The 16,428-nt window shown below is 42.7% G+C and overlaps 1 protein-coding gene across 1 annotated transcript in view; it reads right to left on the bottom strand.

Moving 5' to 3' along the window:
- Positions 1-610: 610 nt before the first annotated feature.
- cybrd1 (cytochrome b reductase 1) overlaps positions 611-16,428 on the bottom strand; it is a 30,286-nt gene continuing 14,468 nt past the window's right edge. The window contains exons 3-4 of the mRNA XM_067987474.1: positions 2,891-3,045; positions 611-1,465 (exon numbers count right to left, since the gene is read on the bottom strand). Coding sequence (XP_067843575.1) covers positions 1,171-1,465; positions 2,891-3,045 — 450 coding nt within the window. The 3' untranslated portion in view covers positions 611-1,170. The remainder of the gene's footprint in view (positions 1,466-2,890; positions 3,046-16,428) is intronic.

The following is a 16,428-nucleotide window of genomic DNA, read 5'->3' on the forward strand; positions in this document are numbered from 1 at the left end:
TGATTTGAAATTTTTTTCCAAGTGAAAAAATGAATTTAATTTTGAAAGCTCCAATTATCTCCTTTGTTTTGTTGATAATAAAATCAATGTTTACATCTTCTTAGATGTGTGACTGAGACAGAGACATACAGAGAGGGAGATGTTCAGGAACCAATCACTAAATTCAATGTTTGCAGAGAGCTTGCTTACAGAGTTGACAAACAGTGAACAAACCTCAGGTTCCAACCTCATTTGTGCCAAATCTCAGGTTTTCCCTCTTTGATTCTGAATAACCCCAGGCTCCTCCCCACAGTAATGCCAGTCCACCCCACACGCACACACTCTAGCAGTCCCACTGCAATACTATCAAATTCAAGGACTTCCACCCCAAACCTGTCAAATTCCAGGATTATTTCTCAGTGCTACCAAAATCCAGCTTTGCTTCCATTGCAACCAAAGTGCAGGACTGCCAAGTACTATTAAACTCCATTCCCCTTCCACAGTACTGCTAATTACTAGCTACCTACCTCCAATTGGTCTATCTTGTGTATTCTCAGCTTTAAAAATGAAATACATAGGTAAAGGAATTGACTCACACGAGTAACAGCATAGGAGATGTACTAATATTTTTTATTTATATGTAAATATACAGATAGAATCAGTGTCTATAGTGTACCATAATCAATATTGAATACATCAATAGTTTAATGGCATGTTCTGCTCTAAATGCATCTGATAAATGTACTCTGACTTCCATCATGAAGTGTGAAAATCATCTATTTCATTGTACATTTCAGACACATATACACAGACAAACACACACAAAAATAGCAATTTAATATAGGCAGTAATTGATTTAGCAACATTTTGGTCCTTCATAATTACACAACTGTCTCCACAAAGAGTTACATTCTGAGAATCAAATCTGAACATTAACAAATATAAAGTAACAATGAGAGTCTAAAGATTTTTAGTACAGAATATATTTAGTTTTTGTGTCTCAACAAAGCATTTCTTTTTGGTCAGTATTTTCCCTCTTTGTTCCAGAAAAGCAAACTCCCAAGCATCCAGTTAAGAATGTCATGTTTTGGTTAGCTATATCCACTTAACACTGAAAAAAAATGGAATGAATGTTTAACAATCAAAGTATTCAAAACCAAATCAGCATTTGAGCAAATTATAATTCATTTCTTAGAATGTTGATCTTTGACAAGCCTCCTCCAAGTTGAGGTATCTCATTCTTGCTGTGCCTTCAGGTACACGTTCCATATTGGTTTCAGCAGAAACATTTGTTTCGTTTAAGGTAGATCCTTCTTCATTGCCTATGATTTTGTTTATATGTTCTGGAGGGCGCTTCCACTCTGGACGTGTGGCAATCCACAAGATGCATCCTCCAAAGACTAAAATGAAAACTCCCAGAGTATTGACCAATATAGCCTCAGGAGGTGACCGGGAATATGATAGTGTGATATTGCTACCTGAGCGTCTGGAAAAGAAAATGGAAAAAATGTAGAGCTAATAGTGGCAATTCTCTTCTTCTAGCTGAAGAAGTATTTCTGCTCATACTCTAAAAATGTTCAAACAAACATTTGGATATATCATAATCCAAATTCAAGATTCGGAGCCTTTCAAAGAGACAGAATCATGTCTTCATAAATTGAAACAAGGAACTGTTGGAAATTAGATGCTTTCCCTCTAGGTCAGCAAATAATAAGTAGTGCTGGAGGGGGAGAAAGAAAAGCAGAAATAAAGAATTGTATTACTAATTCAATTTTTTTTAAAAATTAGCTTCTTTTCATTTGTAACACCCGGACATCACAATAGTTGGTGTTTCAAAAGGTGGAACGCAGATTTTTCAAACTAATATTTTAATTTTTTTAATGTATATACTATCATAATGTCTAAAATAATTTACTGCGTTTTACCTTATAAGGTTCATGAAAAGCCTTTTCTGAATTGAAAGACCAGCATGTGAATATGGATAGGCTCTTACCGCTAGGCTAAGGATTAGCAGTATACTCCCTCTTGTCCCCCTTCCACCCCCACACAAAGGACCAGCAAGGATGCAAATTTTGTATTTAAATTCATGACAGAAAACTAGGTGGGATATTCTGCACATGCAGAGGAAAATTTTGCCTTAGTGACCACGTTTGTCACTTTATATTTCAAAATATGTAAATTGTTTGAAATTGAAGAACTTCAGATATTTGTTAATTATTCCAAACTGGTGTTTTTCAGGATTTTGTTGCAGAATCAGTACTTTTTTTAATGAATGCAGTTAATTTATTTCTTTACATTGGAGTATATTTCAGCTTTAACAATATTAACAATGAAACACTGAGATTTCAAAAACTTTGAATAATAAATTATTTTTGTACTTTTTAGATTTTAACAAAATCTAAAGAACATAAAAGGTAATTTCAGCTATCCTGTGCTCAAGGATGGCTGAGCATAGCAGTGTGGCTGGATGTTGAATAGACAATAGAAGCATCACAGGAAACATGATCATCCCCTGATGTTGTAGGTGATCGATATCGTTCCAATGCATTACCAGTTCAGATAGGCTTTGCAGGAGACACTAATGTCGGTGATGACTTGAAGTTCCAAATAGTGTATAGAAATAAGATAAAATAGAGTTGTTTGTGCTGATACTTTAAAATGCTGATTGATATATATTTACTGTAAAATCTGTTAGTTGTTTGTTAAATAACTGAAAAATTAAACCACAGTTTACTTGATTAGAAATGGTTTGCCAGAGGGCAAAAGAGATGAAATGAAAATCTGTTCCAATGGCACATGCCCCATAGGTCAAATGGCCTATTTTTGTGCAGTAATTTTGATCATTCTTTATATGTACAATTATTGCTGCCATTTTCTAAACAATTCTTTGATAACACTAGTTTATACTTACAGAGTGAAAATAAGTTTTTCAGTGATTCCCATTTCAGCTGCAGCAATTGCCATTCCAAAGATGAAAAGACCAGCGAAGACATGGATTGACATGTAAAACGCCTTGATATACGTAGGAGTGAAGGGCAGCAGAAAGGTACACAACCCTAATACTATCTGTAAGGTAAAAGAAGTTATTCTATTGTTGTATGACAAGCTGTTCAATGCTTTCCACAACCTTCAAATGTTTAAGAGACAAATCAGCAGCTTTCTGGAGAAGTAAATCTTTTTCTTACAGGGTTTCTGTGTAGGAGGCCAAGCCCTTTTCTCAATTTTTTAATGCACTAAAACAGTAGAAAGAAATGAGGTAACAGCTTGAGCGATCTTGAGGTTCTCATTTAACTGAAGAATACTGATTGACTGTCCATTTAATTTTCTAAAGTAAGCACTACTAAACCAAGTGTTTGGTTTAATGTGGGGGATAAACAATAATCTGGAGTTAGAAGAACAAAGAGTGTGGGCAGCAACATCTTAGAAGTCAACAGTGGTGGCAGAGAAGTAGAGATTTGTATTGGCTTACACATGAAAATTCAAGACCTAGTGCTTGAGAATAGTTAAGGGACAGCATGCAAATAGTAAGTAAGAGGGGGCAAATCACAGGTAACCATCTGTGCTAGGGAGATATATTGGCTGCTTTGGGACAATTGGGAATGAAACCAGGATACAGCGGTGCCTGAAGATGAACCCCGAAGGAGAGATGGCAGAGGAGGACCGAGTGGTTGACAGTGTTGCAGGTAGCAAAGAGGTAAAGAGCAAGAAGGGACAATCTCCGCAATTACAGCCATAGATATCATTGGTGATGGACTACAGCAGTCTTGGTGCTGTACATGGGTTGGTACGCGGATTGGAGTAACTCAAAAGGGAGTTTTAGGAGAGGTGGGAGTTGCGTTCAAGGGTGTTGGAGAGAAAGAGCAGGTTGGAGATACGGTTTGAGTTAGTAAAGGGGTCTAGGAAATATTTTCTTTGGATTGGTATAATAACGACAGTTTTGAAAGGGTAGAGAAAGTATCACACGATAGGGGAAGGTGGATAACATTCGTGAGCATGGGGCCAAGAGGAAGGAGATGAAGGAAATACTAGATTTCATGGAGGACATTAGTTCACCGACTTTAGGGGAGAATCTGGAGAATGAAAGGAGGGAAGAGTAGTGAGGAAGCAGCAGTAAGTAGTCCATGAGCTCTCCACAGGAGAAGTGAGGTGAAGACAGAGGTTGTGGATGCGGTAAGGATGTTCCCAAGGATGGGTGAAACTAGAACTAGGGGACATAATCTTAGAATAAGGGGATGCTCTTTCAAAACTGAGATGAGGAGAAACTTCTTCACTCAGAGGGTAGTAGGTCTGTGGAATTTGCTGCTCCAGGAAGCTGTGGAAGCTACATCATTAAATAAATTTAAAACAAAAATAGACAGTTTCCTAGAAGTAAAGGGAATTAGGGGTTACGGGGAGCAGGCAGGAAATTGGACATGAAGCTGAGTTCAGATCGGTCAAGGCTCTGTGGGTGGCGGAGCGGGCCCAGGGGCTGAGTGGCCGGGTCCTGCTCCTACTTCTTGTGTTCTTTAGATTTGAGGTTAGGATCAGATCAGCCATGATCTTATTGAATGGCGGAGCAGGCTCAAGGGGCCGATTGGCCTACTCCTGCTCCTATTTCTTATGTTCTTATGTGGCTGGAGAGGTCTGAGGAGCTGGTTAGAGGTTGAGGAAGAAGTTTTGGATGATTTGTGGCTTCCAGAATGATCCTGGAATAATAGGAGGATTTGGCCATATCTGGCAGTAGATAGCCAGATTGGTCAAATGCCACATGCACTCTTGTCCACAGCTCACAGATGTGAGACTGTGGAGATAGCTGGTGTACTTACCAGGGGAAAGCTTTGGAGTGGTAAACTGTTTGTACCCTAGTGGAGATTAGGGCAAGAAAGATGGTTGCAAGGCAGCTGTGGAGCAGATTAGCAGAAGTGTCAATATCAACCCAGACTTGAAGCGGGAGTCAGGATCTGGATAGGCTACTGGGGAGTTGGGAAGAGAGCACTTTTTTCCAGGGATAGGACAAGAGAGTGGTGAATTTTAGAGGAGGTAGGAGGATGTAGGTGAGGAAATGGTTGGAAATGGACTTCCTTATTGGTAATCAAGATCTGCAAAGTAGCCAAGTGGTCTTGTGATTCAGCGGTCAAAAAAGCGTCAATAAGATTGCGTGGGGGATTTGACGTGGAGAGTGATGAGTTCATTGGCCTTAGTATTTAAGATTTCTACACATTTCTTAAATTGTGTTTGGTTATTTAAAAAAGTAATTTTAGCAGATGCATAATGGGAAATGTGCAGTTACAAAATTGGTGAAAGATATTCAGCACTGAAAGGATTTATTAAAGATGTTCATTTTGATGTTTTCTTCAAAGTACAACAACGTCACAGGGAATTTCAATCTTTTCAAGAACATCATGTGCAAAACCAAAAGATCTCATAATACTGCAACATGGTATTCACACACATTACATTGACGTTGGATGGTTTTTAATGGGACTTAATATACAAGCAAAAACAAAAAAACCAAAAATGATCCACCTTTTGAAAATCCATTTTTAAATAGTTAGGGATTATGTAACAACATAGACCTATGATTGCTCACAGATATTGTGCAGCTAAATCAGTGCTCCTTCAGTGTTGCCTATTAGAATACTGTATGAATCAAAGTATCATAGTACGTTACAGCATAGAAGAAAGCCATTTGGCCCATTGTGCCTATGCCGGCTCTTTGAAAGAGCTATCTAATTAGTCCCACTCCCCTGCTCTTTCCCCATAACCCTGTAAATTTTTTCCCTTCAAGTATTTATCCAATTCCCTTTTGAAAATTATTATTGAATCTGCTTCCACCGCCCTTTCAGGCAGTGCATTCCAGATCAAAACAACTCTATAAAAAAATGTTTCCTCATGTCACCTCTGGTTCTTTTGACAATCACCTTAAACCTGTGTCCTCTGATTACCGACCCTTCTGCCACTGGAAACAGTTTCTCCTTATTTACTCTATCAAAACCGTTCATGATTTCGAACACCTCTATCAAATCTCCCCTTAACCTTCTCTGCTCTAAGGACAACAATCCCAGCTTCTCTAGCCTCTCCACATAATTGAAGTCCCTCATCCCTGGTACCATTCTAGTAAATCTCTTCTGCACCCTGCCTTGACATCCTTCCTAAAGTGTGGTGCCCAGAATTTAACACAATACTCCAGCTGAGGCCTAACCAGTGTTTTTAATTAAACAAAAACTGCAGAAAATTATTATGTGAATATTAATTAAATCAAATAGAAATAGAAGTCCTTTATTGTTTGGAAAAAGACATTCCAAGAAACTGAAACTACACTGGGTCTGGTCATACATGATGCACTGTGAGGATATTGCACTGTTCACATGTATCCAGTTTTGAGTTTTTAAAGTTAATGTAATAGCTGAAGCACGGTCCACAATAAGAGAGACTTTGCTAAAGATTGATAAATATTTAGCTTGATGTCTAAATCATTTATGGTAAACGTTAGAACACTTCTGAACTCCACCATAGCAAATTAGTTTGTTTAGTGGGTTTGATTTGTGTCAAACCTGAACGTCAATGTACACAATAATGAGATCTGTATCAAAATAATCACTATTTACATATGCAGTATATCCACATATATGCACTTAGGAAACACAGCCCCCACAGGCATTCATAGAAAACCTCAAAAGCTGACCAACTGTTTCAAAAATACTGACACATTTTCAGAAAAGCTGACAACTCAAAAAAACTAATAAACTCAAAAACAGCCTTGAACATAGGCTAAAGACCAGAGCCATTGATTTATAGTAACTGAATAAATTAAACACATAAAGTTACATTCTACTTTAGAAAAACAACTTGCATTTATATAGCACTTTTAACATAGAAAATGTCCCAAGGTGCTTCACAGAAGCATAATCAGACAAAAAAGAATGTCCAGCCAAAGGAGGAGATATTTGGAGGGGTGACCCCCAAAAGCTTGGTCAAAGAGGTAGGTTTTAAGGAGAGTCTTAAAGGAGGAAAGGGAGGTGGCGAGGCATTGGGTGGGAGGGAATTCCAGTGTGGGGCTTAGGCAGCTGAAGGCACAGGCGGCAATGTTGGATTGCTAGGAAAGATGTAAAGGAGGCCCAAGCTACAAGTACAGAAAGTTCTGGGGGCGGGCGGGGGGTGGGGGGGTTATAGGGCAGGAGGAAGTTACAGAGAGAAGGAGGTGCAAGGCAATGAAGAGATTTAAACACAAAGGAAAGGGAACCATTTAAAATGTCCCTATCTTACAAACATATGGTACGGTACTGAGGATAATTTGTTGGAAGCAAACACAAAGAAGTGCTGCCAACAGTATGTCAGATAAGTGGCTCAGATTATGGACTTCGTTGAATTCTAACAATCATGTAGCATTAAGCTAAAGTTTTTCAGGAAAACATTTCTTTTGCATTGATTTTGAGATTATGACCCAAATTTCAACTTGGCTTAGTTGTTAGCGCTCTTGGCTCTGAATTAGAAATTGTGGGTTCTAGCCCCATTAAGATAATAAAAGAATGATTGCAATGGTTGGTAAATTGGTAACAAGGTGCATAGTATCAGGATGGTCACTAAGAAGAATGACAGGGGAAGTTAGATTTTTTTTACATGCAGAGGGTTATTACAATATGAAATACTTTGCCACAAGGGGCTATTGAGACAGAGACTGTAACATTATTTTTAAAAGAATTGGGTAAGTATTTAAAAAGAAAGAATAGAAAATTTTACAAAACTGCTTCCTGGAGCAGTATGTTTCTTGTGTAGCAAGGAAAGTAGCACTGTTTGATTTCGTTTTGAGAAATGAAGTGGGACATATAGATGAGGGAGCAGAACAATTGAGAAATAGCAACCACAACATAGTTAGGTTCAGTGTGAAAATAGAATAGAATAAATGAAGAGTCCAAGATAAGAGTGCAGGACTAGATAAAGGCAATGTTCAGTGAGATAAGAAGGGATCTGGATCTGGGCAGATAAGTTAGCTAACAGTACAATGAATTAGTGGGGAATCTTCAAATAGATGTATTCCTAAAAGGGGTGCATCAAAGGATAATTCCGTAGTTAAAAAAAGGTCAAAATTAAGCATCTTTAAAAGAGACACATGATAAAATACAGGCTAACAATACACAAGAAAATCATGAGGAATATAATAGTGTACTAGGGATAATGTGGAAAACCATAAAGACCACATTAATGTAGAAATACGTGAACAGTTACTTGACCATAAAAAGAGAAAAGCATGATGGGTATTTGACCAATGTTAACTCCTTGACTCCCATACATAGGGTAGTTACAATTTCACACACACACACAGAAAGACACAATTGTCCTTGGTACGTTGATAATTAAGTTGGCTGTCCAGGTGCTTGGTACTATCTGGCCTCCCCCCTCCCCCCGTGCAGAAAAGGGTATTGCTGGCTTATAACATAATGAGAATACAGTTTCTTGAGAGGCCATGTGGCCTTGATTCTGACTTCAGCCCTACTGATTAACCAGCTTTGGAATTTAGGGAGGTGGTGTTCTCGGGCCTGCGAGGCCTACTACGTGCCAAAACGAGAATGAGCTATGGATGTCCAGAGGAGGCAGGCTCCCTGCTTGATTGACTAACCACTTGAACTAATGGGGAATGTACATGTATGCCCATATTCTATGATAGACAGATATTGCTGATTGAACTGTATAAATGTGAACTGTGTCCTTTGTCCAGGGAAGTGGTAGTTCTGACCATTGTCAGAGCAGATCTTCCCTTGAGCTCAAGTTTCTTTTAATTAAAATTCTTACTTGTCTGAAAATAAGTGTTTGGAGTTAATGCATTGTATATAAGGGGTAATTAAGTTTTCAACAATATGAAAAGGAAGATTATAAGGGAATATGAAAAAAGGAAAGCAGATAATATAAAAGGAAACTGTAAGGACTTTTATAGGCATATTAAAAGGAAAAAAATAATTCAACAGATCACTGTTGAAGGGGAGAATCTGGTTAAAGAGGATGAATGTATGGCAGAGATATTAAATAAATAATTTGCATTGGTATGTACAAATGATCGTAGAAGTGAGAATGTAGAAACATTTTCATTGATCATTTTAGAAAAGAATTTGGTTTTGAAAATATTAGCATAACTCAAGACTGATGAGTCACCAAGCCCTGACTGCATGCTCCCTCGGTCATTGAAGGAAGTCAGAAATGAGTTAGTACAGGCTGTGACCACAATTTTTCAATCCTCCTTAGATACACAAATTGTGCTGGAGGGTAGCTAATGTAACAGCTCTGTTCAAGAAGAGAAAGATAAACTTGGTAACTGCAGACCAGTTAGTCTAACATTAGGGGGCCGATTTTAACTTGCAATTGCGGGGCCGGGGGCGGGGGGCTGCGAAAATCGGGAAAATCCTGAGCGGGTTCGGAAGCCAGCTCCAATCCGCCTACTTCCGGGGTTGCCACAGACACACCTGTATGCGCGCATGCTTCACGAATCCGGAAGTCCCGCTGGCAATTAAAGCTGGCAGGATGATAGTTAAACCACTTATTGACATCGTTGATCTTGTTTAAGTCGTTAATTTTGTAGAGATTGAGGCAGGGGTGCAATTTTAATTCAGCCTCAGCGTGTTCCCATGCTGTGGGAAACACTCCATGTTCAAGCAGACGTGTTTCAGGCAGCAGCCAGTTGGATATTTAAATTCCTCTTTGACAGATGGGAATAAAATATAAGTTATTGCAGCAGGGCACTCAGGTGTCTCAGACAAACTTTTGGCTGGGAGATTTTTGTGTTTAGACTGAAAATTTTTGGTTTACGCTCAGAATTCTTTTGCTTACGCATATTTAACAACTTTTTGGACCCCCTCAAACTGACGCCATCAGGATGGGGGTTGCAATGTCTGCATTCACCATTACATCCGAGGACAAGCAACATCACCATTCTCGCCAGGCACGACTTGCACTTTCGCCACGTGGAGCTCCACAACACAGTGCTGCGCGACAGGGGCCTGCACAAGAGCACAGAGGGTAATAACAGAGGGAGCAGGAGGCACTACCCTTGCCAGAGGGTCTACAGACCAAGGCTCAGCTTCATGGATCTCTTTGAGAAGCTGTGCATACGGAGACTGAAAGTGAGTTGCGAGGTGGTTGCAGACATTTACAGCCTCCTTCATACCGAGCTGCTCGCGGCTGGGCCTGGCCGCATCTCATTACCCGTCGCTGTTAAAGTCACCACTGCCCTCAACTTCTTCGCCTCCGGATCATTCCAGGGTGCCACCGGTGACATCGCCGGGGTCTCTCAGTCGTCTGCACACAAATGCATAAGGCACATCACCGATGGCTTGTTTCGCAGGGCCTCACAATACGTCAACTTCCCCACGGATGATGTCAGCCAGACGGAGAGGGCAGTGGGATTCCACTCTGTGGCTGGCTTCCCACAAGTGCAGGGTGCAATCGATTGTACCCATAGCAATCCGAGCACTTCCACACGAGCCAGGACTGTTCATCATCAGAAATGAGTATCACTCCATCAATGCTCAGCTCATTTGTGACCACCGCAAAATATTTCTTCACCTGTGTGCCAGATTCCCTGGCAGTTGCCACAATTCCTTCATTCTGAGGGAATCCAACATTCCGGGGCTCTTCCACGCACCAAACACCCTTAAGGGCTGGCTCCTCGGGGACAAGGGATACCACCTGCACACATGGCTCATGACACCTCTGAGGAACCCCATCACTAAGCAACAGCGTCGATACAACGACAGCCTCCTCGCCACCAGGTCTACAATTGAGCATGCTATAGGCCTGCTCAAGATGCGATTTAGGTGCCTTGATCGTTCTGGGGGAACGCTTCAATATGCACCAAATAGAGTGGGACGCATCATAGTGTGTTGTGTCCTGCACAACAGAGAGGGGTACCGCCTGAGGAGGCCCCATCCACATCTGCCTCCCACATTGAGGAGGAGGAGAAGGAGGACGAACCCATGGCCAGAGCAGCGGCTCACCTGGCTGCTCGTGAGGCTAGGGAGTCACTGATATGTGAAAGGTTCTCCTAACATCAGAAAGTGTGAAGAGTCCAGTCCTCAGATCACCTGGAAAGAGCAGCGCCAAACCAGCCCCCACCCTCCACAAAACAGTTCTGCAACTACACATACACCCACTGTAAAGTAACCCACTGGGTGGCATCAAGTGTCGCCGTTCATGGTGAAGCTCATGAAAGGGCCCTATCACAAAAGCCAGTCAAGAATGGGTAAGACGTTGCAGTAGTGGTGAGAACGATAACATTTAATGTGAATATAACAAAAACCATATATAAATGGAAAACACGACAGTCTGTCAGACATCCTTGTGCATACCCTACGTACTCACAAATCCTTAGACTTTCTCTTCCTACTGCTTCTACGTGGTGCATCCCCTGTGGCTGCAGCAGAGATAGTGGCAGTTGCTCATGTTCATGCCCTGACTGCTTAGATGCTTTCGGCCTACGCCCTCTGAGTTTTGGAGCTCATGAGGGCCCCTCTAAAGACTGCTCCACCTGCACCTGTGCAGGGGCAGACTTGGCCACCTGGAGAGGAGGCAGCACTGGGGATACTAGTTGAGAGGGGGGCAACGGGTCTGACATGGGAGTGCTTTGAGTGACATCCCCACTTCCATCTCCCCTTTCGCCATCATCCCTCCCCAGGGCCAGGGCCACATCACTCCTACCACTGTGCTGGACAACAATTTGGAGGACATGTGTGATGGCTTGTAAGGCCAGAGCTAGTGTACCTGACAGCCTGTTTAAGGCAACAGAATGTTGTTCACCCTGAGTCTGAACGACCATTGTCAGGGCCTGACAGCACTCATTTGTGAGCCGTGCTTGGAGCTTAATGGAGGCTGCCATTCTCTCCATCGCAGACATTCCTGCATATCTACAAAAATCAGGACAAATCCAATCCGGACAATTACCGCCCCATCAGTCTACTCTCAATCATCAGCAAAGTGATGGAAGGTGTTGTCGACAGTTCTATTATGCAGCACTTACTCATTAATAACCTGCTCACCCATGTTCAGTTTGGATTCCGCCAGGACCACTCAGCTCCAAACCTCATTTCAGCCTTGTTCCAAACATGGACAAAAGAGCTGAATTCCAGAGGTGAGATGAGAGTGACTGCCTTTGACATCAAGGCAGCATTTGACCGAGTGCGGCACCAAGGAGCCCTAGTAAAATTGAAGTCAATGGGAATCGGGGGGAAAACTCTCCAGTGGCTGGAGTCGTACCAAGCACAAAGGAAGATGGTAGTGGTTGTTGGAGGCCAATCATCTCAGCCGCAGGACATTGCTGCAGGAGTTCCTCAGGGCAGTGTCCTTGGCCCAACCATCTTCAGCTGTTTCGTCATAAGGTCAGAAGTGGGGATGTTCGCTGACTATTGCACAGTGCTCAGTTCCATTCGCAACCCCTCAGATAATGAAGCAGTCCGTGCCCGCATGCAGCAAGACCTGGACAGCATCCAGGCTTGGGCTGATAAGTGGCAAGTAACATTCACGCCAGACAAGTGCCAGGCAATGACCATCTCCAACAAGAAAGAGTTTAACCACCTCCTCTTGACATTCAACGGCATTACCATTGCCGAGTCCCCCTCCATCAACAACCTGGGGGTTGACCAGAAACTTAACTGGACCAGCCACATAAATACTGTGGCTACAAGAGCAGGTCAGAGGCTGGGTATTCTGCAGTGAGTGACTCACTTCCTGACTCCCCAAAGCCTTTCCACTATCTACAAGGCACAAGTCAGGAGTGTGATGAAATACTCTCCACTTGCCTGGATGAGTGTAGTTCCAACAACACTCAAGAAGCTCGACATCATCCAGGACAAAGCAACCCGCTTGATTGGTACCCCATCCACCACCCTAAACATTCACTCCCTTCACCACCGGCGCACCGTGGCTGCAGTGTGTACCATCCACAGGATGCACTGCAGCAACTCATCAAGGCTTCTTCGACAGCACCCCCCAAAACCTGCGACCTCTACCACCTAGAAGGACAAGGGCATCGGCACATGGGAACAACACCACCTACACGTTTCCCTCCAAGTCACACTCCATCCCAACTTGCAAATATATCGGCGTTCCTTCATCGTCGCTGGGTCAAAATCCTGGAACTCCCTTCCTAACAGCACTGTGGGAGAACCTTCACCACACGGACTGCAGCGGTTCAACAAGGCGGAGGCTCACCACCACCTTTGCAAGGGCAATTAGGGATGGGCAATAAATGCTGGCGTTGCCAGCAACGCCCACATCCCATGAACGAATAAAAAAAAACTTACCTGTGCCGCTATTCCACTAATGCAGGAGTTGGACTCCTCTATCCTCTGCACTATTGTGGAGAGTGTGCGTGGTACCTGTTCCAGTACCTTGCAAATGTGCTGCTGTCCCTCGAACATTCACCTTTTAAAGGAGTTACGCATCTGCATCCAGCTGAACAGAGCCTGGAGAGGAGTGTGCCCACCGACACGGACTCTCCGCAGCTCCCCTGCCACCTGTGTCTGCTCGTGCTCACTTGTGTGTGGTGACTCACCAGATGCCAACCCAACTGACTGACTACTAGGACCCACCGAGGTGTGAGTATCTGCGCTGATGGATGGCTCGCTGTGATGTGACAGTGCACCCTCAGATCCTGGGAGCTCCTCTGAGGAATCGCCCTCTGCCGTCACTCTGGTCGTTGAAGGGCCAATAAGAGAACGGAGGCAACGTTAAACATCATCACAGATGTGTCATGTTGTGATGAGCATACTGAGGTGTTCAACATGGCAAGCATTGTTAACATCAATTCATGTTGTGTGTGATGAATGTTAAAGTTGTGTTTTCGGGGTGCAATCTCGGCGTCCCCGCTGGATAGGCACTCGAGGGTGCAGCTGATCTGCAGGGCATCTTGCTCTGCGACTGTGAGGACCACTATTTGGTGTGGCTCCCCTCCAGTCATCGCCCTCTCACATGCATTTTGCGCTCTCTTCTAGAAGGGGACAAAGTACAGAGGTGTGAGTGAGTGATGGTGAAGTAGCCAGCCTCACCCAGCTTTGGGTGAGGCTGACTGTGAAAGAGATGCATCAGAGGGTGAGTATGAGACAGAGCCATCACATTGGATGAGGATTGGGGTGAGTGGTAGTGGTGGGGTGACTAATCGGGAGGTGAGGAAGTGCTGAGGAAGTGCAGGTAAGTTGAGGATGAGCCTTAAGTGGGTGTGAGGAGTGATGTGATGGAATATTCTTGGCAGTGCAGAATGAGTCGGTGGGGTGGGAGAGGGGGTGATGTGGAACACTGAATGCAGGAGAATCAATACGTGTACTTACTTTTGCTGACCTAGTTAGGTAATTGAAGTGCTTCCTGCACTGGACCCAGGTGCGTGAGATGTTGCTGCTGCTGGTGACCTCCTCTGCCACCTTGAGCCAGGCCTTCTTGGTGGCAGAGGCAGGGCACTTCCTTCTGTCCGCGGGGTAAAACACTTTCCTCCTCCTCACCCCGGCCAGTAGCTACTGCAGTGAGGCATCATTAAACCTTGGAGCAGTCTTGCCCCTGTGCTGCTCCATTGTGCCTTTTTGGTGTTTGCTGCAGCAAAAGCCTTTGGAACAATGGTCCTTTAAATGGAGCTGCTCCAGCTGACAGTCTGTCAAGCGGGTGTGCAGTCCGCCCACTGCGCAATTTTCAGACGGCAAACCCAGAAGCCAAATTAAGGGCCACCAATTAATTCGTGATCGCGTGGGAAACCATAAGATTTTATTATTTAGGTTACCCGTGTATCCATTGACCGCCTCCTGCTGCCATCCCGCCACCCTTTGAAAATCGAGCCCAAATTGTGCGAAAACTCTTAGAATCCACAATTCAAATAAAATTAGTGAGCATTTAGAGGGCATAGGATAATCAAGAACAAACAGCCTGGACGTTCAATTGAGAAATTTAATAGAATTTTTTTTAAGTGACTGATTCTGTAGATAACGAGAATGCAATAAATGAATATAGATTTTCAGAAGGCATTTGATAAAGTGTTTCACATGAAGCTTATTGCAAAAAATTCAGGCATATGGTATTAGAAATATAACATGGATAGAAAGTTGATTAACAAACAGGAAACAAAAGGTTAGAGTTAATGGGTGTTGTTCGGATTGGAGAAAGATTGGACGTAGTGTCATCCAGGAGCCAGTGCTAGTTCCACTTTTGTTTTTCCTCTCAATAATGTATCATTCTAATACAATATTGATATAGATGGTTTGGACTCAAGCATAGGAATATTTGAAATTTGTTGACAAAAAGAGGGTTTAGCAAACAATGCAGAGGACTGTAAAAGAATTCCGGCGGACATACACATTAGCGGAATGGACAGACAGGTGGCTGATATAATTTAATGCAAAGAAGTGTGACATTATGCATTTTGGGAGGAAAAGGACTCTATACTCAATGAAAATATGCTGAAGGGTGTGAAGGAGCAGAGACACCGAGATGCAAATTTCTAATTCCCTGATAGTGAATGCAAGTAGATAAGCCATTAAAAAGCCAATAGTGTTTTTGGTTTTATAAATAGGGACATAGAATACAAAAGCAGAGAAGTTATGATAAATTTGTACACGGTGATGGTTGGGCCACAGTTAGAGCAGTGTGTGCTGTTTTGAGCATCCTATTATAGAAAGGTCATTAAAACCATAGAGCATACAGTGTAGTTTCACAACCATGATATGGTTGATAAGGGGCTTGATCGGGTGGATGCGGTAAGGATGTTCCCAAGAATGGGTGAAACTAGAACTAGGGGGCATAATCTTAGAATAAGGGTTGCTCTTTCAAAACTGAGATGAGGAGAAACTCCTTCACTCAGAGGGTAGTAGGTCTGTGGAATTTGCTGCCCCAGGAAGCTGTGGAAGCTACATCATTAAATAAATTTAAAACAGAAACAGACAGTTTCCTAGAAGTAAAGGGAATTAGGGGTTACGGGGAGTGGGCAGGAAATTGGACATGAATTTAGATTTGAGGTTAGGATCAGATCAGCCATGATCTTAATGAATGGCGGAGCAGGCTCGAGGGGCCGATTGGCCTACTCCTGCTCCTATTTCTTATGTTCTTATATCGGGTTTGAGTAACTGTAGTTATGAGGAGAGACTTGGGATAAAACACTGCCCACTGGAGCAGAGACGCCTAAGAGGATATTTAATAAAGGTTTTTAAAATTCTGATGGGCTTTTATAGGGTGAATGGGGAAAGCTTATTTCTTCTGGTTGGGGAGTCAGTGACGAGAGGTAATCAATTTAAAATTGTCACAAAGAGACTGAAGCGAGAGTTCAGGAGAAATTTATTTATGCAGTGAGTTTTTGTGGGAAAGCATTCCATGCTCCAGAGAGTGATGCAGAGACCATTGCATTTTGTAAAGGAAAGTGTAAATAAACATTTGAAGCAAAGACATATAGACAGCAATGGCAAGTGTAGGGGCAGTAGGATTTGTTTTGGATTCTCGCATAGAATCAGCACA

This window comes from Heptranchias perlo, chromosome 7 (genome assembly GCF_035084215.1).
Source record: "Heptranchias perlo isolate sHepPer1 chromosome 7, sHepPer1.hap1, whole genome shotgun sequence".
Lineage (NCBI taxonomy): Eukaryota > Metazoa > Chordata > Chondrichthyes > Hexanchiformes > Hexanchidae > Heptranchias > Heptranchias perlo.